Raw genomic sequence first — 22,893 nt, 5'->3', positions numbered from 1 at the left:
TATAAAAGATATACCATCCACCACATAGTACTAGATATGCAGTTAATTCTGATGCCTTGCCTTTTTTTCTGTGACCAAATTGTGGAATGATCTTCCTAATGATGTTGCTAAATCTTAGGAACTCCAGATGTTTAAACTACATGCAATTACTCTTTTATTGACATAAGTCTCACTACATAGTTTATTTTTTATTTGTCTTATTTTCTTTATTTCATTAAATATCCCATTTATTGATATTTATCGCATTTGTTTATCATTATCTCTTTCTAAAATCTCATTCTTTACTTCTCAATGATTTCTACTGGACTGCTTACTTTACTGGGTCCCTTGGTCTTGAATTCAGCATGCTGCCTTCCCAGCTAGAGTTGCAGTTTGGCTTGTTATAACAACAATAATATCAATAATATATATATAATAATAATACTCAAGCCAAGGTATGAATGCAGTTTACCAACAATGACGCAATGGTTTGATTGCATCATCGACTTGTTACCTATGACGCAATTACCTTTTCAATCGTTTGCGCTACACCTACTTCAGATGAAGACATTGCAGCGCTCTCGTTTTTTTTTTATTATTTTTTTTTCACTCTGTGCTCAGTAATCAGGCTCGAAAAGAAAAGACGCTGTTTCTGACTGCAAATATTTTCGGTGTCATTAGTTGCCGATTTTACGTTTATATGCATTAAGATGTATATTTCTGAGGAGACGGGTGCTTGCACCGTACTCCTTCTTTAAAGCTTCCTTCGTGAATTTTTGTGAGTAGCTCTCTGATCATGAAAATGTTCGTGACATCCTCTTCTCTGTCATTATGTTGACATGCTGCCAATGTTCATGGAAATTTGAGTCTGTTGCACTGATCACAAATATGAAATAACGTGAATATGATATCAGTGCAGACTTATCGCACCACTGATTTTTTAATAACTAATATTGTTCACATATACCCTGTAAAACATTATACACGGTACCTTGTAGGTTCTTATACACAACAACCTATTTCGACATTTAAACAGGTCAAATAGACTTTTTTCATTTTCAAATGCGTTATCGATGATCCCCTTTAACATTGTGAGGTATCAGACTGCGAGTAAATTGATTTTGATGGGCTTAATTTTCTCAGTTTTAAACCCATCTGTGAATGGTATTGTAAGGACGTAAGATCATTTACTGACGGTTATAGGAAAAAAAATTGTGCCGAAGTTCCTTCGGCGCAACCGAGTTTTCTGTACAGCCGCTGCAGCATATAATCAAGGCCACTGAAAATAGATCTATCTTCCGGTGGCCTCGGTATAATGCTGTATGAGCCGCGGCCCATGAAACTTTAACCAAGGCCCGGTGGTGGCCTATCCTATATCGTTGCCAGAAGCACGATTATGGCTAAATTTAACCTTTAAAAAAACTACTGGGGCTAGAGGGCTGCAATTTCGTATGTTTGATGATTGGAGGGTGGATGATCAATATACCAATTTGCAGCCCTCTAGCCTCCGAAGTTTTTAAAGACCTGAGAGCAGACAGAATTAAGTGCGGACGGACAGACAAAGCCGGGACAATAGTTTTGTTCTACAGAAAACTAAAAATCTTCGAAATCAGGGAATGACCATTTATTAGCCATAAATCTCTCGTTGCAAAATTAGCTGTGGAGAGTGCACAGCTTTGACTTGAGTTAGCCTTGACCTTCATGAAAGTCCATCCCACGTCTGACTTTGACCCTGTGTCACCATGACGCATACGTGACCGGAGATTTAGTTTTAACAGAAACCAGATATCCTGCAGGAGTATCTAGTTTCCTTTTCCCGGGCCAAATGTGGCGGCCCCTTCTGTGAAGTTGCTTGGAACCATTTTGCTTACTTCTTCCGTCTGAATAGGGTTCATCTTTCGAGTAATAACAGTAATGATTATAAGAAAAGACAACTTTGACGATCTTTTGATAGTTTTCTCGAAGAAGTGAATCTGAGCTACGCAAGAGAACAAACAGTTCGTCACATGATTAATTACTTTCAGTTTTAGCAAGTACATGCAGCATTTTCTTGAGCATAATCGCAGGTTTCAAAATACTTTATTTCATTAAAAAAAAAAATTCACTAAACTCACCAAACAAAACGTTCACGATCGGATGTGTTTATCAGACAATTTTGAATCACCACTTAACATTATCTTAACCTGACTTCATGAAATAACTCTCATTTATATGACATCATTGCTGTCATACTTTTTTATGTAATATCAAAAATTTACAAAGATTTATGATTTATTGTAAAAAAAACCTACTTCTCCACACGGCTACAGGTACATAATTCAGAATGTTTTAAAGTGACCTTAATCAACAATAAGTGAAAACATGAAAAAAATTTGTTCACATCTTGCGCAAATGATAGTTTAAACAGCTGAAGGAAAGGTGGGATATTCCACATAGTTTATTTCAATTTCAAAACATCTTTATTTCCTGACAATTCGTCCCTTTTGTGACGAACTGGCGTATCCCATTTTTTTCAAGTTTTTGAGTTTTCCAGGCAAAGTGTCTGTTTTTGGTACTCTATAACACATTGGAATTTCAGTTGTCTGCTGTGTTACATTTTCCAACCAAAAAATTTCCTCAAAAGATGAACTAATTCGAAGTTCTCAGTAATATCAAAATCTTTACCGCCTATTTTCTCAGAACGGGGAAAAAATGGCTTACGCCTGTTCGTCAAAGTGTGGACGAATTAAGACTGATGGAGAAAAAATTTAAGCGATTCTCGTCCCAATTTTTCCTTTGGATACTGGCTCAAAAAAGAACCAGCCAGGTGGCAGAAACAGAATTAGAATAGTCATCCAAGTTAGATGGAAATTATAAAAAGCGGAGTACCAACAGCCTAGTCAATATGGTCATGATTGCTGGACGTTCATAAGAAAATTAAATAGCGCTCGGTTGAAAAAGCCCGACAAAAAAATATTTTTTTTCTAGTAAGCCGAATCCCGTAAAACGTTATCATCACTAATTTTATTATGCATTAAGTTTTATATTTACAGAGACACTAAATTGCGAGGTATTGCGGAAATCCTCATGCAATCAGATGCTCTAGAAAAAAGCACAATGTAAATTGAAATTGCCCCCTGATTCATTCCGCTGATACTGAAAAAGTTTCAGATTTCTGTTTGGATATGTATAGTTGTTCGAGAATATCGTCCATTTTTTTATTTTTATTGTTTGAATAAAGTCAACACACCGCATGGGCGTGTTGTTTTTCGTTATATAAATTGATATATATAACGTAGATAGATAGACAGATAGATAGATAGATAATGTCAGCTTCTATTTTATTCCAGGAATCCAGGTGTAATTCGGGAGTTTTTAAGACCCTCTAATGAGTACATATTTCAACAAACAAGTTCACCCCTTCCCTGTTACTAAATTCTATCTGTATTCAAGGTTAGTGTTATTGCATTTAACAGAGTTCCCCTGCCATAAATATGAAAGCAGCCATAAGAAGTTAAATAACATTTGTGGGAGACTCTGAAGTTTTCACCAAATACGTAGAAGGGGAATCAGTTTCTCTTCCCGAGAACTTCCGCTTTGAACTGGGGAATTAGACATCAAAGGTACGAAAGTAATGTGAGAGAACGAGGACTCTTCCGCCTTCTACGGATCTCTGCTTTGATAGCGTCCTCCGTGATTCGACTCCCTTTAACAGTGAAGGGATCAGTTGATTTAAACACTTATTTTGAGCTGCTGTACGTTTCATTACGACGCAGTTTCTCATTTTTATAATATACTTTTTAGTTTTCTGTAAAAGAAAACTATTGTGCCGGCTTTGTCTATCCGTCCGCCCTCAGATCTTAAAAACTGCTGAGGCTAGAGGGCTGCAAATTGGTATGTTGATCGTCCACCCTCCAATCATCAAACATACCGAATTGCAGCCCTCTAGGCTCAGTGGTTTTTATTTTATTTATAAGGTTAAAGTTAGTCATAATCATGCATCTGGCAGGGATATAGGACCGGCCACCACCTGGCCGTGGTTAAAGATTCATGGGCCGCGGCTCATACAGCATTATACCGAGACAACCGAAGATAGATCTATTTTCGGTGGCCTTGATTATGCGCTGTACAGAAAACTCGATTGCGCTGAAGAAACTTCGGCGCATTTTTTACTTGTTTTAGTTTGTCTTGAAGCTTTGCAGAATCTAGGTTTACAGTTTTGCATAGATTCTCATCTTTGTTATGGTAGATGGAGCGTGTCCTAGAGAGGAAAATTTCAAACAATAGACCATAAAAAGGGTAAGAAGGTAAAAGAAATGAGAATGAACATTATGTTACAGCGGGAAAAGGAAAAACCCGATATCAGTCTGTTATAAGAAAACAAGGGTGAAATAAACAATGGTAAATGTTTTTGATGGTTCTCCTTACTGAAGAAGAGATTCGTGTGTCTGTTGTCGGGTTTTTCTTTTTTTATTTTTTTTTCAACTCGAGTTCTGATCTAAGGGAAATTGGAACCTTCCGACATGAGGCTAATTTTGTAGTGTAAAGTCCAATAAACAAGGCTATATTAACGAAGCTTTCGATACTCCACTGCTTTTAATATCGATCTGATTTAGGTGGCCCAAAAAGTGGTTATGAAAAGCGTTCAAAGTGTTACCTCCCAACCAAAGATCAGTCTTAACTGTCAGAAAATAATATTGCTAAGATGCCAGAAATTGTGCTCTGTCCTGCCATTCCTTTAGCTTCTCAAGATTTCATTTTTGTAAGGTGTGAATATTTATATACGTTTTGGGATATGGGGCCACATTACATTTATGTACCTGCAGTCATGCATTTATGATATATCACTGATATATCATTTGTAAATATCTGTCAATGCATAACAGATATCAAGGATGTTATACAAATGAGAGTTGCGTCATCACGTGAGGTCAGAATAAGTTAAGTAATAGTTCGAACGATGTTTCAATCACGTCTGACAAAAGTATGCGGTCATAAGCGTTTCAAAATGGTTTGATGAGTGTGGTGGAAATACTTTGGTTTGCGAAACTGAGTTTTTTGAAACCGTAATTAATTATTTACCTCTTAAGTTTAACGACTTTATTGTCAATGACTTGGTAGCTCAAGGAAATTGGCTTCTTACGCATTTTAATTAATTTATTCGCGGTTTCATTTGTTATTCGAATTTCTATTCCAGTTACGTATCTTCAGAATCCAGTATAGCCTATAATTTCGTTTTAAAATTGGCGTATTTATCATTTACCCTAGTTACATTAATATGCATTAAAGAACGGTCGCATTCTTCATTCTCCCCAATTCCTGTTTTACATCGTGCTATGTTGATCCAGGATGCCTCTTTAAATCCTCAAGTGACGACTCCGACATTCAAAACTGAGATGTTAGTTTTTCTTCTTCTTAGACGGCAAATTGTTTGTTTTCAGATTTTTCTTCCGAAAGGTTTTACTCGTGACGATTTTCTTGAACACTTATTTAACTTAGGAAGTGGAAATCACCGGTCTGTGATGGAATCATTGCGGAGATGATTTTAGCTTAAAATTAAATGCAGAAAAAGGGTGAGGTGACAAAGCCTGCAGCTTGTTAAAAATCAGATGGATGTCCCCATTGTGCTGACGATCCCTCTAGTTTTCTTACCCAACACACCTCTTGGAAGAGAAACAGAAGTATAAAAGATTGTGGAAAGTGCGGGAGGTCGTCCACCTTTGCAGAGGAACTTACACCCACGAATGAAACGTCTTGTGTTCAAACGCAGTGCACGATGGAACATTTTTTAGCAATCGTTGAATTAACAGACCATTTTTTCCTACCTTACCACTTAGCACGTAGACAAACACAAAGAACAGCCGAATCAAGAGACGCAGAATTAAGGCAGTTTTCCAGCCCTTTGTTGGCCGACTCGGTAGAGCTTCAGACTGTCATTCGATGGGCCGGAGTTCAATTCCCGCGGCCGGCTGATGGAGAGTCAGAGGAATTTATTTCTGGTGATAGAAATTCATTTCTCGCTATAATGTGATTCGGATTCCACAATAAGCTGTAGGTCCCGTTGCTAAATAACCAAATGGTTCTTAGCCACGTAAAATAAGTCTAATCCTTCGGGCCAGCCCTAGGAGAGCTGTTAATCAGCTCAGTGGTCTGGTAAAACTAAGGTATACTTACTTAAGGCAGTTTTCCGGCTGAAGTAGACGGAATTCAGGGTTGAAGAAAAGGGAGAGATGTACATAAATGTTAGTTTTCTTTCTTTTCTGTTTCAGGACAACTTAAAAGTTCGAATCATTTTTGTTAGTTCTGCCATAAAAGTGACTACTCATAATGCTTCGAGCCTCAGTAAAAGCGAAGTAAAATGCTAACAGTTTTTCTCTTTCAATATTCATTTGTATTCGTACCAGGAGATGGCACAAAAAAACTGAAGAACAGTAACTAAATAACTACGAACAAGGGTAACATGAACATGGTTTGTCCAAGCTGAGCTTTTTTCCTAATTAGGGAGAGCAAAACAAACTGCCTGCGTTTTCTCGAGACAAAAAAAAAAAAAGAGCAGATTACCATGAACAAATGAAAAAATTTCAGATTGATGAGTCTAGCGGCAACTTAGCCTCGTACACTATCACTCACTTGAAGTGGTCCAAATAACTCTCTCAGTTTCAGCTTCGTATCCAGATCCGTTTGTCATACATAAGACGCTATTTGCCATGTCTAATACACAATTTATCATGTAAATACGTAATGTATGAGGACATATTCAAATGACGGTTTTATGTTAAGGAATTCACAAGACAAGAGCACTTTTTTTAATCATGTTCACTTATGCTAAAATAGCATTAATTACTGGAGACGAATCGCTGGAACATATCTAATTACAGTCATGGTAAGATAATGTATCCAATCATATTTCTTCTAGGTATACTTGCAACACGATATCTCTCTCTCTCTCTCTCTCTCTCTCTCTCTCTCTCTCTCTCTCTCTCTCTCATACACACACACATACACACACACACACACACACACAAACATATATATATATATATATATATATATATATATATATATATATATATATATATATATATATATATATATATATATATATATATATATATATATGTACATATATATATGTGTGTGATGTGTAATTCTGACTGCATGTCTGCCTATAAAAACTGTAACCATTTATCCTTCAAGTTCACTAATAAAAAAAAATCTTGGTTTAAAACTCATAAGAAGACTTTTTTTCCTGTCGTAATTGTTGATAAAGTACAGAGTTGAGAGTGCGAATCAAATAGCAATTCAAATTTCCATTGTATTGGAATTGTTTTGTTTGGATATGGTTAATATATATTGTTTTGTAGTGTGTTGTATTCTCAGCTCTTTATGAAAGTAGTAGGCATAGGTTGTCCTATTTCAGTTGTTTTAATTCTAAGGTTCAGCTATATAGTTTAAAAAATATATATATTTCGTAAAGAGTAGTTGTCGTGATTCAATTCTCCATGAAAAATTACGCGAATGCGCCCTCGCTCACACACACATACTCAGAGAGAGAGAGAGAGAGAGAGAGAGAGAGAGAGAGAGAGAGAGAGGGTAACTTTCTTGTAATGGCTTTTTGTGTTAACTATTCTGCCTCTGACAGCTAGCAATCAAGTTCCTTGCTTCTTGATTGATCCAGCATGTTGACCTCCTTGTTTTTTGATAGTACGACTGTAACAGCTCGGCCACTGCTTTTCCTTTACCCCCCCTCTCTCTCTCTCTCTCTCTCTCTCTCTCTGTCTCTCTCTCTCTCTCTCTCTCTCTCTCTCAAAATGCTGAAATACTGTATCTTTAATTTTGAACATTTTTTTATCATAAATAATACAGCGAGAAGCCTCTCTCTCTCTCTCTCTCTCTCTCTCTCTCTCTCTCTCTCTCTCTCTCTCTCTCTCTCTCTCTCTCTCTCTCAAAATGCTGAAATACTGTATCTTTAATTTTGAACATTTTTTTATCGCAAATAATACAGCGAGAAGCCTCTCTCTCTCTCTCTCTCTCTCTCTCTCTCTCTCTCTCTCTCTCTCTCTCTCTCTCTCTCTCTCTCTCTCTCTCTCCTTAAGATACTGAAATACTGTAGTCTCACTTTACATGTCTTTAATATGGAAAATTCCATCGCAAGCAACCTCTCTCTCTCTCTCTCTCTCTCTCTCTCTCTCTCTCTCTCTCTCTCTCTCTCTCTCTCTCTCTCTCTCTCTCTCCACAGCACGTCATATTTGCAGAATTACAGAACTTCGCCAGAAATACTCTCGCTTGAGCATTCCAGAATGATTTATCAGCCACGGAAATAGACGAATATCTTTATGAGAAGGACACGAAAAAGGCCTTTCATGATTAGATAATTACTGGAGATGGTTGACGTTGTCACGACTTGTCTACTTCAGGCTTTGAGAAAATGTTCCTTACGACAGAGATCTGTAAGGGTTGAAATCCCGCTCGTCTGGGAAGGTCACTGACATGGATGAATTTCTTCGCCAGTGGTTCCGGCGAATCGTGGAAAAACCTCTTCCATATAGAAAGGTTCTTTAACATATATTTTTTTCTTTATCTACAGAGCCATATTGGTGACTCACCAGAAATCATTTCGTCGCTACACTTATGATAGGTAATTAACCTTATCTTTTCTTCATCTTCCTCGTCCATTCCTCTTCTCTCTTTGTCTTGATTTTAGTGGAGTCAGAAGCAAGCAATAATGATGTCTAAATTCTCATAAAAGCAGTTCATTTTCTCGGTCTGAACCTTTAAAAGAAAGATCTACTTGATTTACCTTATAATTTCACTGAGTGATGAAATGACATGCTCTTAAGAAAAGAGTTATTAATGATAACAGATCAATATCAGCCGTTAAGAACAAATTAATATATTCAAAAGCACATATAGTTTTGGAGTGTCATGCTCCCTCCTCAGTGTGGACTGTGCAGACATTAAAACTCGCACCGATGAGGGGTATGTGCTTCTGAATATATTTGTTCTCCAATTTGTGGTTTTTTCAAGAGGGTTAATTAAATCGTTGTTGATAACAAGTTACGTTTTTGTTTTATTTATATTGTTCTTTCAGTTGAGGTGCATTTCGCGAAAAATAAAAGGCTCAAGAGAAGATTATACTCGTATTTCGTAATGTTAATTTCATTCTGCTACTGTTGAATTGAAAACGAACCCTTGTAACAATTTAAAAGTCTCTGAGCCACTAAACACTCTCACACGCAGTCACACACACACACATACATATATATATATATATATATATATATATATATATATATATTATATATATATATATATATATATATATATATATATATATATATATATATATATATTGTTATAAACTGGGGGCTTGTCCAGGAGAGAATTGGAACAATTTAGTATAATTGACCGCCAAAGAACCAAGAGGGCCCGAGTTTATAAACAAAAAGAAAGCTACTGGAAACTCACCTTAGATTTTCCTGGATTTATACGTAAATAGTTAATTAAGGTCGCCATTAGGAATTAGTCTTCTTTGACAATTTAAAAGGGGGTTTATTTACAGAGACTGGGCAAGTATGCTAGGAGACAAAACAGAATGTAAACTGTAAACAGCTACAACCAGTTAAGCATATACAGGGGCTCAATAATGCAGTAATTTGCAAATAAGCAATGTAAATATGAAGGGCAGCATATACAGCAACCCCGGAATAACAACTGACTCTGTTATGTAAAAATTACATTAAATCATCACTGATAGTAATTCTTTAACAGGGATAAACTCCAGGGTAATGGAATTAGTTCATTAAGATAATTTCTGTGGGGGCCAGCAACGGAGTCTTGCAATCAGGCTGCGACCAGGAATGGTTGCGAAATTTGGATGGCAGTCAGAACTAGCGGGACGTAGATTTGCAACTGAGCAGATGCTGACTCCCTGCCAGAGAGGTTAGGAGTTAACACCACACGAAAAGAGAAATGAAATCTCCCTATAAAAGTATTACACAAATACTCGTTCTTAAATTCTAAACATTACGTAGCCCAGTTGCTAGATATAAGAAAATTTGTAACCACAATCTTGGAATCGTAGTGGATTGGGCTCTGAAACAATGAACACGTGTTTAAGCCAAGGAATAGTTTTTATGTGATTCTAAGGAAATTTCACGATAATGAGATACAACATAGTTCCTCGTTTTGAGATGGAATGAGAAACAACGCGGTTCTTCGTAGGGAAATGTAATGGATGAGCAAAAAGGTACAACAATTTACACATTCAGTCGTAATCATGAGTATCTGTAAGCTAGTTTTCTTGTCGTGTAATGCTTGGTTAGTCGATTCGTTTTCAGACAAATGTTATGAAAAGTGGCTGATGTACATGATGTACCTTTTCCCTACATTTCATTTATTGTGAATTCCCCCATTAGGTGATACACAGCTATGCGATGTCCTTTAAAGTACATGCGTTTTGAATATTTGCTTAAACACAGTCAGCCCAAGGAGGTTAAACTAGCCCCACCCAACCCCCCACCCCTTCTTTCACATACAGAAAATATCCGACAAATGTAAAGAATCTACAAAAAATCAGTGTTGCTGAAGCTGTAGAAAGACATAGGAACTGACAATGCAACCTCGATTATGGACCTGTCAACACTACTAAGAGACTGCACTGAAGTTCGTGGAATTCCATTAAAATTTAAATTAAACAGGACAGGCCCAGATTAGTTCACTTTGCACAAAAAGCAAAAAAATCTTAAATGTTCATCACTCTTTTGATATTCATCTTCATATACATTCAAATGTTCATCATTCTTTTGGTATCCATCTCCTTCATATACATTCCAATGTTCATCATTCTTTTGATATTCATCTTCATATACATTCGAATGTTCATCATTCTTTTGGTATCCATCTCCTTCATATACATTCGAATGTTCATCATTCTTTTGGTATCCATCTCCTTCATATACATTCGAATGTTCATCATTCTTTTGATATTCACCTCCTCCATATACATTCCCTTAGCTTCTGTTTAAAGTTTTCTTGAAATGTAAATTGATTCTTCATGGAAATGAAAAATCTGGTTCACCAGGTACACACACGGTTGGTATGTTGCAAAAAATTATTACCAATTCAAAGGCTAAAGAAATTATTACAAACGAACCTGATCTTATGTCTAATATTCATACCTAACATAAGCTGAGAACTGATTTTCCATGAGAAACCAAAGGAACAGACTCTGTTGCCAGAAGAACTTGTATTATGCTGGCAAATATGAAGGCGCCTCGTGATGTTATAATTAACCAGAATAAAACATAAAACTGAGCCTTTATTTAGGTACCAACGAAGGCTCACTAACCCTTGTACTTGCTCAAGAAATATGATTTCATCAAGAGTAACATTAATATCAATCAAATTAAGCTTAAGATGCTAATTAGGCTTTGACCTTGAAGCTAGAAATGTACCCTCCCTGGTCTTTGTTTTTCTTTATTTTATGTAAAAGGCGACTGAAAAAAAGTCCTGTTTATTTGTTTTTATACAGTGTCTCTGATTAGGAACACAAGTGAACTGGTAAATCGAAATGGATTTTTGTTATTCGAGTATAAGGGAAAAATATTAATGGTGAACAGATTAGATTTTAAAGTTATTCATCGTACACACACACACAAACATTATATGTATAATATATATAATATACATGTTATATGTATACATACATACATAATACATATATATATGTATATATATAATAGGTAGATAATAGATAAATGTGTATATACAGCATATACATATGTTATATATAGAATCCAAAACAGCGCGAAGATTTCGAGAAGTTAAGAGGGCATTGTGGCTATTACAATTACACATATGTATATATATATATATATATATATATATATATATATATATATATATATGTATGTATATATCCTTTCGCCTTTTTCTCCCATTAGAAACGCTAGCGCCATAAGGTTGGAGTCTTCTGATCCTTGGCCAGCTACTATCATGCCCTTTTCTTCACACCGACTGACGTTGGTACCCTTTCATAGTTAGGCTGACTGGTGAGCGGCAGGTTGGGACTCGAACTACAGACCTTGCAATCATATACCTAGTTTCCTGGTTTGACCTATGGCATCCAATGTAAAATATAATATATATATATATATATATATATATATATATATATATATATATATATTAACCAGTTTCCTGGTTTGACCTATGGCATCAATGTAAAATATATAATATACAATATATATATATATATATATATATATATATATATATATATATATATATATATATATATATATATATATATATATATATATATATATATATATATATATATATATATATATATGTATATATATATATATATATGTATACATATATATGTATATATATATATATATATATATATATATATATATATATATATATATATATATATATATATATATATATATATAAAACACACTAGTTAACTGCCAGATTGTTACTTTTTACTGGCATTAGGAAGATGCACTTCGCGCCCATGCACAAAGTGCCCACCGTACAATCCTTGAAATCTGGTGCTTCAGAATTTTTTGTGGCCATAGACACCTTCATTCTTTCAAAGTTTTCAAACAATAGTCATCACCAAATCATCTAATGCGGTATATAAACAGTGCTTCATTCCTCACAAGGTTCTGGGCAGTAAACTGTCTCCCCTGGCTTTCATAATATTTTCCCTCTTATTGTCAAGGTCATGAACTCGATGAAAAAGTGTCGAGAACTCAAAATTGTTCCAGCATCATTCAAGGCATGGGAACCGAACATGCGTCGTTACTCGATATATATCCGTCAAGTCATTTTCTGTAAAGAAAATAGTGGTCTTGCACTGTGACATTGGTACTGAATGCTTCTGGAAGTACAGAGGAAAATTTACTTGATGTAGCGGTTCATATCGAGAAACTCTTGAGTGAGGTCTAGATTTTCTTGTTGGTGTGTTAGAGAACTTAAAGTAGTTAAACTTGAGACTTCAAAGAACAGTACTAACATTGGTTCAGTACCATGTTTTAGGCCTAACAATGGTTAGCAACAGTGGAATGAAATAGTTGGTAACAGTGGAATGATTTCCTCTAAATTTACGATGTTTCCATATGGATTGGATCTTCTCTAAGAAAGTTTGGATCTTTTGAGTAGGACAAATATGAACCTAGCCCTTTTTCTGTGAGTAAGCCATGAAAATGGAGGTATAACAAAGCTTCCTTTCAAATGATAGGTAAATGGTTCTGAAGACTGCTACGTACTTGTTTCAGTTGAACTTCTTGTTGGCCTATTCGTATGTCAAACTGGAATTGTATATTGTAGTGGAAATGATCCTGCAATGCCTTCTGTTGATTTTTGTGCTAACCGACCCAAGCGAAATTAAATCAACGAAACGAAATATTCTTTCAGTCTGTCACTTTGCTTTAGGAGAATGAAAAGTTGAAAATACTGAAAATGGAGAGAAATTCACGAGAAGAGAAAGATTGCATCTGTGCATGGAGCTCGGTTGCAAAAGACGAATTTTGACCGCAGAAGTCTGACACCTTGTCAGTGTGAATAGCATCAGGACACACTAACGATGTATGCACTTGGTCCCATTAGAAGACTGTGTGTGTGTCCAGGCAGGGCGCGATGCATCTCCCATTCAGTTTCAAGCATGGGACCCCAGTACATCGGTCGACCTGAAAGCAATTTCAGCCAGCAGAAAGGTCGAATGGAAATAGGTCATATGGCTAAGGCTACCAGGGTCAGCATAGCAGCCCAATTACGGTCCTAACTAGACCGTCTGTCCCCAACAGCTTTCGCCCCCACAAAAATCATACGATGCTGGGGCTAAGAGGTCGGCATGGTTCCCCCAAAATCAGGCGATATGGGGTAGGCCTACATAGGTTCACCCCCCCTTAGTGGGGGACGAATTTTCTAAATACGTGAAAATTATTTACATATATTATATATATACTATATATATATGAATATATATATACAGTATATATATGTGTGAATATATATATATATATATATATATATATATATATATATATATATATATTTTATATATATATATATATATATATATATATATATATATATATATATATATATATATATATATATATATATACACAGAGAGAGAGAGATTAAAAAAAGTGAATAGAGAGTCGTTCTGCTATTGAAAGCTGACTTTCATCTAAATGTTTGCATACATTGTATTTAAATTCTTAATCTTAAGTTTGTATTCTCCTTTTTATACTTATTACATAAATATTCCAAAATGTCAGTTTTGTTCAATCCATTTGGTTTCTCTTCCTCTTCCTTAAATTTCCTCTCATTTTGCTGCGTTATTTGCTTTCATTATACTACACCAAATGTGCGTCCGTTCTTTCGTTTCTTGGTGTGTGTGTGTGTGCGAGCGCTCGCTCGCTCGCTCCATTAAGTATGATTGCAGAAGATCTGGAAACTTTCGCAGCCAGCAAAGTGTTCCTTGGTAACTGAGTAGCTTATTTTCTTGCTTTTATCGGAATCCTAAAAAACAATAGCATTGAAGTAAAGAATATTGTATGAATGTTAGAATTAATTTTTCTATTAGGGACTGTTCACCATATGCACTATAATTACATAACTGGAAAAAATATCGACATAGTGTTAATATTAAAGAAGATTATTGTGATATCTGTCATTTACCGTCTGTTTTCAAGGTTAACATCGTTGTACAATGATGTCTGCCGAGGACCCTCACTCTTTGAAAAAGCCCCAAATTAAGCTTTGCCTGTTGACGTGATTGATTCGTAAAGGATTAGGTATCATGGCTAAGTAGTGCACCTTGGCTGGAAAAATTTAATAAATATAATTCATTGTTTTTATGATGATGAAATCGAAGCCGGGTTCTTGAATTCACTTGATCAATATAAGGTATAAAGTATTCTTGAAGTTCTCATCTGACTTTACAACAGACCTCTCTCCATTTGAAGCAGCTTGAACCTTGCTGGCAATGCAGAAGAAGGCAAAGTAATCCACACGCGTTAAAAGTGTTCACTATGCAGTGATCAAAGGGATTTACTTTCAGTAACTTTCAAGGTGTAAACTTGGGGACACAAGAGAGCACACCTGATGAAGGGGTAGTGGCAACCAGATAAGAACCCCGTGAGAGAAATCTTGTTAAACAATATATATACATTATATAAAGAAGAGTCATGGACATTCCAGCGGTGGTGAAGCGAGTTTTAATTGGTGTCAAACGTTGGAGTAACGTCAGGTACAAGAGCCCTTGAATCGATACTCGACAGAAGAGAGGATTAATCCCCAAATAATTGTAACGAAGCTGCGAAGAGAAGTGAATGCAACCACTATTGAATTCAGTCTGCCCACTGCACGCGTAGGACAGTGGAAGAAGAAGGAAATGCACTTAAGATGTCTAGTTTGAGCTTGTGTTTCTGAGGAGGGGGAGTCCTTGGGGAATTATCAGTAAATGAGAGAAAACACCTTCAAGATAAAAAAAAAAAAAAAAAAAACTACATCACGACAAATGGAGATGCAGAGAATTCCCCTCTGCGAACACAGTCATCAGACAAATCATGTATTATTAATGTTATGAATAAATTTACATAAGACGTCTTTGGTGAATTGAGCTGCAAAGATAGAATTTGGAGTTGCAGTGCAGGACTGTGTTAGCGAAAAGAATGTCCTATGCCAGTATCTTTAAAATTGAAATTTTCGTGATGATATCTTGTCAAAAAACAGGTTATTTTCCCATAATATAATTCAAGCAGGATTTTAATGTTTTCTTGTTACTTAATAATGATTGTTCTCGTGAAATATTACTTCTTAACTATTCAGTATATAATATTCAGATTTCATTTTGTTCTATCGAAAGTTCCAGATTTTCGGAGTTCTCCGTTAATCGCGGAGTTAATATTTAAAGCAAAGATTTTAACGGAGCTGTTGCGTATGTAGGTTCTTTTTCTCGCAGGGAGTTGCTTCATAGATTTTTTATGGAGTTGCTTCGTAGATTTTTTATGGATTTCTATCACCATCAGAGTCTCATCATAATAATTTATTGTTTTTAGTATTCTAAACGTCGCTCAAAAAGCCATTTAATACCTCAAAGTATAAGCATGCAACCCTTAACAGAAACATAAGTCCAAAAATACTGGCAACTTCTGTATCTCCATTTCTGAAAGCTGGACTCTGCCGCACTAACGAAGCAATTACTCACCTCGATCTCCCTGCTGGTCCGAGTATTTGTAATCAAGTTCTCATTGACAAGGTCGTTGATATGCTGGTGTATGATGAGTCTTCAAGACACTTGTCGTGGCTATTTCGTACCCCGTTTCAATGATGTTTATATTTTCAATTTTTCTCTACTCATAATGATTATATAAACTTGGACAAGTTGGCATTAAAATTACCACATCAGTTTTATTTATGATACACAAGTAAGTTTTTCAAAAATTATCACCATTGCACATCATTCAGTTAAGTACTCGTATGTTTGAGAAATCGAATGCGCAGCACCCTCGTTTTAACCATCATCACCACTATCAGCAATTTTGTGCATAATAATTATTGAAGCATTTACCCCAAAATACTTGAGGATAACAAAACCCGATATTCCTCAAGCAGAATTAATGTCTAGTAACTGACGATTCAGCGCTCATAAAAGAGTGCGAAACGTTAAAAAAGGTGGAAAAAGAATATTTTTTACGTAGACCATCACAGAATTTTATAGATATGAAAAATAAGTAAGTATACTGTAGATGGCAACACGAATAAAACTTAATAATCATTGAATATAACATTGGCATCTGACAGATGAGGAGATGAGGAGGCCAGAAGAATACTGATGACCTGAATACCATCATTAAACCCAAGAAGCAGTTGCAATACTTAACTCTGTGCTAATTCGTCTTTCGAACAATTCTGATGTCCTCCCGAGACATGAACCATATGGATGCTTATAATAAACTCTCAGAGGCTATTTGTACCGGATGTACTCCCAAATAGCTTCAGATAATTGCATCACTAGGTCAGTGAGAGAATTCGTTAAAGGACTTTCCTAACAACTTTCTGTGTGTGTGTGTGTGTGTGGGCGTGCGTGATTTTTTCAACTAACAAAGCGAAGTTCGAAAGTTTGCATCCATCCGTCTTCATGTGCATTTATCTATATGCAAATAAACACACGTGTGCCTGCCAAAAGAGATAGATAAAGATAGAAGCATACATTGCATACATAGGCTGATGTTAAGGAGATTGTAAGCAAGTACAATATTCATCCCTTGTTAAGCAAACAATTACGGAACCATTTTGGATATTAAAAATTGCTATTACGAGTTATCCTTAATGAACTAACCTTCAGGACACAGAAAAATTATTTTACGTTATATATTAACCTTAAATTCTATGAGAGCAATAACATGGATTTAAATGTGTTTGGTCTTTTACATTATTCATATAAATTTAACTCATTTCTGACGATTCCAGGAAAAACTAATTCAGTTATTTATTGTCGATCGGGGGTAGGCAATGGGCCAAGTACCCTTCCCCCACTCCACACCCCACCCTAGCGAGGGTTGCATCTTGTCTGCTACTTCTGATGATAATGATAATAATGAAATTAATATCAACATTCTGTTATTCTGGGAAATTCGATGAAAAAATGATGCCGAGAGAAGGGAGTGACCCCATAAAACAACTAAAGTCTTGTAGTGGGGAACAAAACTTTCTCTCTCTCTCTCTCTCTCTCTCTCTCTCTCTCTCTCTCTCTCTCTCTCTCTCTCTCTCTCTCTCTCAGTGCATAGGCAGAATTAGTGGAAACTTTTCACTTGTTCCCCTTTGTTGGAATTTACTTTTGAAAGCATCCAAAATTCAGTGTTGGATAGTTTATGGGTCGTGTGTGTCTTTAGAGATGACATTAAAATGATCGCCAGCAGTTTAGCAATTAATATATTACTTGAGGATATTCTTGAAAACAATAACTTGAAATTAGAAGAATAAAACGGGAGAATTTATTTATATGTGGCCATGGCCTTGAAGCTGTATACATAATCACTGTAGATTTTACTTTCTGTCTGCATTAAATTGTAAATAGATGCTGGTTTTCCTTTTTAAATGCAAATGGGGATCACGAAGCTGGGAATTACGTCAATACTGTACCTGAGAGGTATTGACGTAATTCCCAGTTTCTTCTTTCACTCAGTTTTTTGCTATGTTTGTTGTGGGATATATATATATATATATATATATATATATATATATATATATATATATATATTTTTACATATGTGTGTGTACATATATATGTATGTATGTGTATATATATACATACATATATATGTGTATATATATATATATATATATATATATACATACACACATATATATATATAGAATAAACTTGTAGTTTTGTTTTAATTGCTCTCTCTCTCTCTCTCTCTCTCTCTCTCTCTCTCTCTCTCTCTCTCTCTCTCTCTCTCTCTCTGTGTGTGTGTATGTGTGTGTGTGTGTGTTTGTGTGTGTGTGATTGTGTAGTTATAAATCATGCTCCAACGCGCATGCGCTTAGCATAGTGTTGCAAAAGGTTTCCTCAAGATTCAACCCAACAATTAAAGTATTTGAATGAAACTCCATGGAGATGCTAAATCTTCAACTCAGATCTCATTCTTAGAGTACGTACTTTCAAAATTAGATATTATTTTCTAAGTAGATAAAATGAATGAAGATATCCAACAATAATAGACTCATGAAATTTGTTTGAGAGCCACAATTATGAGTCAGGCTCTCAAAATTATCACTTCTTTGTGTTAAATTTAAGAAAAAACTCCAGACTATCCGATTTAAATTTTACCCCGAAGACCAGAAGATTTCCACGAGGAAAGATATGGAACGTTACCTGTAAAATTCAAGGTATCCGAGGACTTAAAAAGAGTTCGTTAGCTCCTCGTGGAATAAGTTTGGGCAGCTCTTTGTAAAACTTGCTCGATATTGCTTCAATTTATACCGCGTAAACTTTCCCTTACTGGAAAAATCTCACTCTATTATCACAAATAGGCACACACTGTTCAGTTTCCAGTTCAGAATTCGGAGAATTCGAAACATTTGATAAAAAAATTCTCTCTCTCTCTCTCTCTCTCTCTCTCTCTCTCTCTCTCTCTCTCTCTCTCTCTCTCTCTCTCTCTCTCCGGCCGTAGAAGTTTGTAGAATCCATTGAATGAATCGAACACCGTCAATTTCAGTCATATTTTTGTAAGACTTTTAGAAATTTTTGTAAGATATTTCAGGAATAAGACCCATTTTGATCCGTGGCAAGGGCTTTTAATTACGAACATTACAAAAGTTTCCAGCATTCCGGGGCCTGTTTTGTGAGCTTGAGATGACTTTATAACTAGAAATTTAATTCTGATGCAGTAGCAACATGTAACACAATACAGGCCGTTTCGGAGACCCTCCCACTGGGACAATTCCTCAGAGGGAGCCAGGGACCTCCTGGCAAGGAAGCCCTCCTCGGGGGAGCCTTCCCAGGAGGGAGGCAGGGCTCCTGCCATGCAGGGAAGTATTCCCTGAGGAGGGCCTTACGTAGGGAAGGTATCCTTCAAGGAAGGTTTCAGGCCCTTCTCTAGCAGTGCCTTAACTATAGGAAGCCAGGGCACCTCTGGGTGGGAGGCCCTCCTCTGCAGCTGCCTTCCTTGTAGGGTGGTAGGTCTCCTGCCAGGGAGGGAAGCATCCCAGTAAGAAGGGCTTGCCACAGGGGTGGAGCCCAAGGCTTCCCAGGGAAGACATTGTTTGAGGAAGTTCTCTAGTCCCTTCCACAGAGATCCCCCTCTAGAGGGAGCCAGGGCATCCTCAGCAGTGAGATCCTCCTATGAGGCTGCCTTTCCATGAAGGAGACTAGGCTCTTGCAGGCTTGGAAACCCCATCAGAAGTAGGCCTCACCTCAGGGGTGGGAGCCAAGGGTTCCTAGGGAAGTCATCACTTGGGGATGTTTTCAGGGAGCCTGGGTTCCTACTAAGCTGGGAAGCATCCCATAAGGAGGCCTTCAACATAGGGTAGGAAGGTCTTAGGCAAGGGATACTTATTGGGGTCTCCAGCCCCTCCCACAGGGATGCCCTTTAAAACAGACCCAGGGCACCCCAACCAGGAAGGTCCACCTATGGGGCTGCCATCCTAGGAGGGAGGTTGGGCTCTATCCAGTCTGAGAACATCCCTGGAGAAAGCCCTGACTGTAACAGTGGGGGCCAAGGCTTCCCAAGAAAGGGAACCTTTGACAAGGATTTCTAACCCCTCCTCCTGGTATACCTTCCTTGAGGGAGCCCGAGCAACCTCGGAGTAGAGGTTCACCTCTTGGGCTATCTCCCCAGGAGGTAGGCAGGGTTCTTGCTAGGGTGGGAAGCATCCCCATAGGAGGTCCACACCTCAGGATATGGTCCAAGATTTCCAAAGAAAGGGATTCCTTGAGGCAGGTCTCCCTTCATAGAGGGAGGCAGGGCCACCAGCATTGAGGTCCTCCCCCAGGGCTACCCTTCCAGGAAGGAGACAGGGCTTCTGTGAGGTAGGGAAGCAATCCCAGAAACGGGCCTCACCACAGGGCATGTGGCCAAGGTTTCCCAGGCATAGGATCCCTTGTATCCCCCAGAGATACATTCCCAGAGGGAAGCAGGACAGCTCAGAATGGCGGCCTTCATAGGAGGGCCTCACCGTGCAGGCGGAGGTCAAGGCATCCTAGTTAAGGGACCCTTAGAGAAGGGTTCCAACCTCTATCCCAGAGAACCCTTCTCAGAGGGTACCATGGCACCCACAGCAGGGAAGTTCTCCCCCAGGCTGCCCTCCTAGGATGGAGTAGTGTTCCTGCCAGACCCGGAAGCATTCCCGGAAATGGCCCTCGCCGAGGCTTCTTAGGAAAAGCATCCCTTGGGAAATGTCTCCAGCCCGTCCCCCGGGATTCTTCTCTTTGGTACGCACAGTATAAGCAAACAACCATTTTCTCACACGAAATGCTACGGCAAATCTCAAAACCACATCACAATCCATTGTTAGGAAAATTACCAGAGATTTTTCTTCCCTTGTTGATGTGTAAGTTGTGACAAGAGTTAGGAGATTTAGATGCGGATTCGACAGCATTTTCGAAAGGGAAATTAAAGAATTTTTATATTAAAGAAAGGTTATTGATATGGGTTACATATATGCGGTACACTAGTTATCTTTCCTGTAGGGAATTGTAGGGGAATAACATGTTCATTCATACCGCATTGTTATCATACGAAAGAACTGAAAGAGAGAGAGAGAGTTGTAAATTGCATTATGGTAGTTACTTGGCTACATAACTAAATTAACAACAAGACCCAGTGCGCTGTTAATCTTAAAAGAGCTTCCAAGAAAGTTTTTCTGGTTTTTTGTTTTAGGTTTTGGTGTAACTAGGAAATTCTGTAAACTACGATATCTAGTTTTATATCATTGTATTTATTATATTGTAAACTGAATTAAATCACTCTCAGTTTGACGAGTCTTGTCTGCTCGATTTAGAGAATAATCCTCTGTGACCCTTAAAACATTAAATAGGCACGCACACATATATATGTGTGTGTGTATGTATGTATGTATGTATGTATAACTGAATCACAAGGATATGGAACATGATGAACGTGGCATTTGCCTTTATATGTATGTGTGTGTGTATATATATATATATATATATATATATATATATATATATATATATATATATATATATATATATATATTATATATATATGTATATATATATTGAGAGAGAGAGAGAGAGAGAGATTTGCAAGTCAGTTGTTGAGTTAAAAAAACTATAAATACCCCAGTTAATAGGTTGGTATATTTCTTATTTTAATGACATTTACTGCAATGTAAAGGTTTGATACCTGTATAAATGGAAAATGCTGATTACCTCCATGTATTCAACATCAGTCTTAATAATCTTCGCTTATCTGTGCCACTGGTATATTTGTGGTGTAATCGAAACGCAGTTTTAACAAGAAACGAAAGATTATCGTGATATTTGAAATACTATTATTAATGCCAGTGATAGTAAATAATCGCATTCTTTATTCCACGCGTGGGATTTAACGTCTGAACGATGATGTCGGAGTGTTCATGTCTGAACGACTTAAACACTTACAAGAGACAACATATACTCTGTTATTTCTCGATTTTGGGTCCGTACACGAAAAGGAGCAACAAATAAACGTGGCAAAATGCTGATACTCCCCTGGGGAGGATTTCGCGCAAGGTCAAGAAGGAAACTGACAGCTTCAACCATGGTGATTCAGTCTTGAATAATCCACCTCTTGTGGTTTATTCCGTGACGTGTACGATCATATGAACGATTTACGTATTACGGAGCACGAGAGGGCGAAACGTACACGAGATCAGTTTCATAAGGAGAGTTGAATCGATCTATTTCGTGGGGATAATGTTTTTGTCGTCTACGTCTGTAGTCAGTCGAAGGCTAAATTATCTGTTTTATGTTTTAAATATCCTGTAGATTTTCAGAGGACCAAATACAGTTTAAATGGTGTTGCTTATATTGCTGTTGATGTGCCCGTCAAGTCTTTTTCAGTTAGTATAATTCATTGATGATACATCCATTGTGTGCAATCTACACTTGCCTCACAAATGAGTGTTTAATAAAAGAGACAGACAGACAAACAGAAATCTGTTTCTGATTGTAATATCTGGAAATATTTCACGAAGCTTCAAACTGATAGAAAATTATGATTGCTCTGGTCTCTTTCGCAATTTACATTATAAGGTGTTTCAAGATATTAAATAGTGACTCGTCTGCAAAGAAAATATATTATCAAAACTTTTTCTTGCTATTCAACTCTGCTTTCAAAGATAAAGCAATTAAGCGCACTCAAGAATTCATCACAGCTTAAAATATCTTCGTAT

At 36.9% G+C, this 22,893-nt stretch overlaps 1 protein-coding gene across 1 annotated transcript in view; it reads right to left on the bottom strand.

Moving 5' to 3' along the window:
• Window positions 1–19,520, bottom strand: part of LOC136837001 (uncharacterized) — a 97,831-nt gene extending 78,311 nt beyond the window's left edge. The window contains exon 1 of the mRNA XM_067101530.1: window positions 19,308–19,520. Within this exon, the coding sequence (XP_066957631.1) occupies window positions 19,308–19,520 (213 nt within the window). The remainder of the gene's footprint in view (window positions 1–19,307) is intronic.
• Between the last annotated feature and the right edge of the window lie 3,373 nt (window positions 19,521–22,893).

Source organism: Macrobrachium rosenbergii, chromosome 57, assembly GCF_040412425.1.
Source record: "Macrobrachium rosenbergii isolate ZJJX-2024 chromosome 57, ASM4041242v1, whole genome shotgun sequence".
Classification (NCBI taxonomy): domain Eukaryota; kingdom Metazoa; phylum Arthropoda; class Malacostraca; order Decapoda; family Palaemonidae; genus Macrobrachium; species Macrobrachium rosenbergii.
The sequence above is the reverse complement of the archived record's forward strand: the minus strand, read 5'-3'. Positions and strand labels throughout refer to the sequence as shown.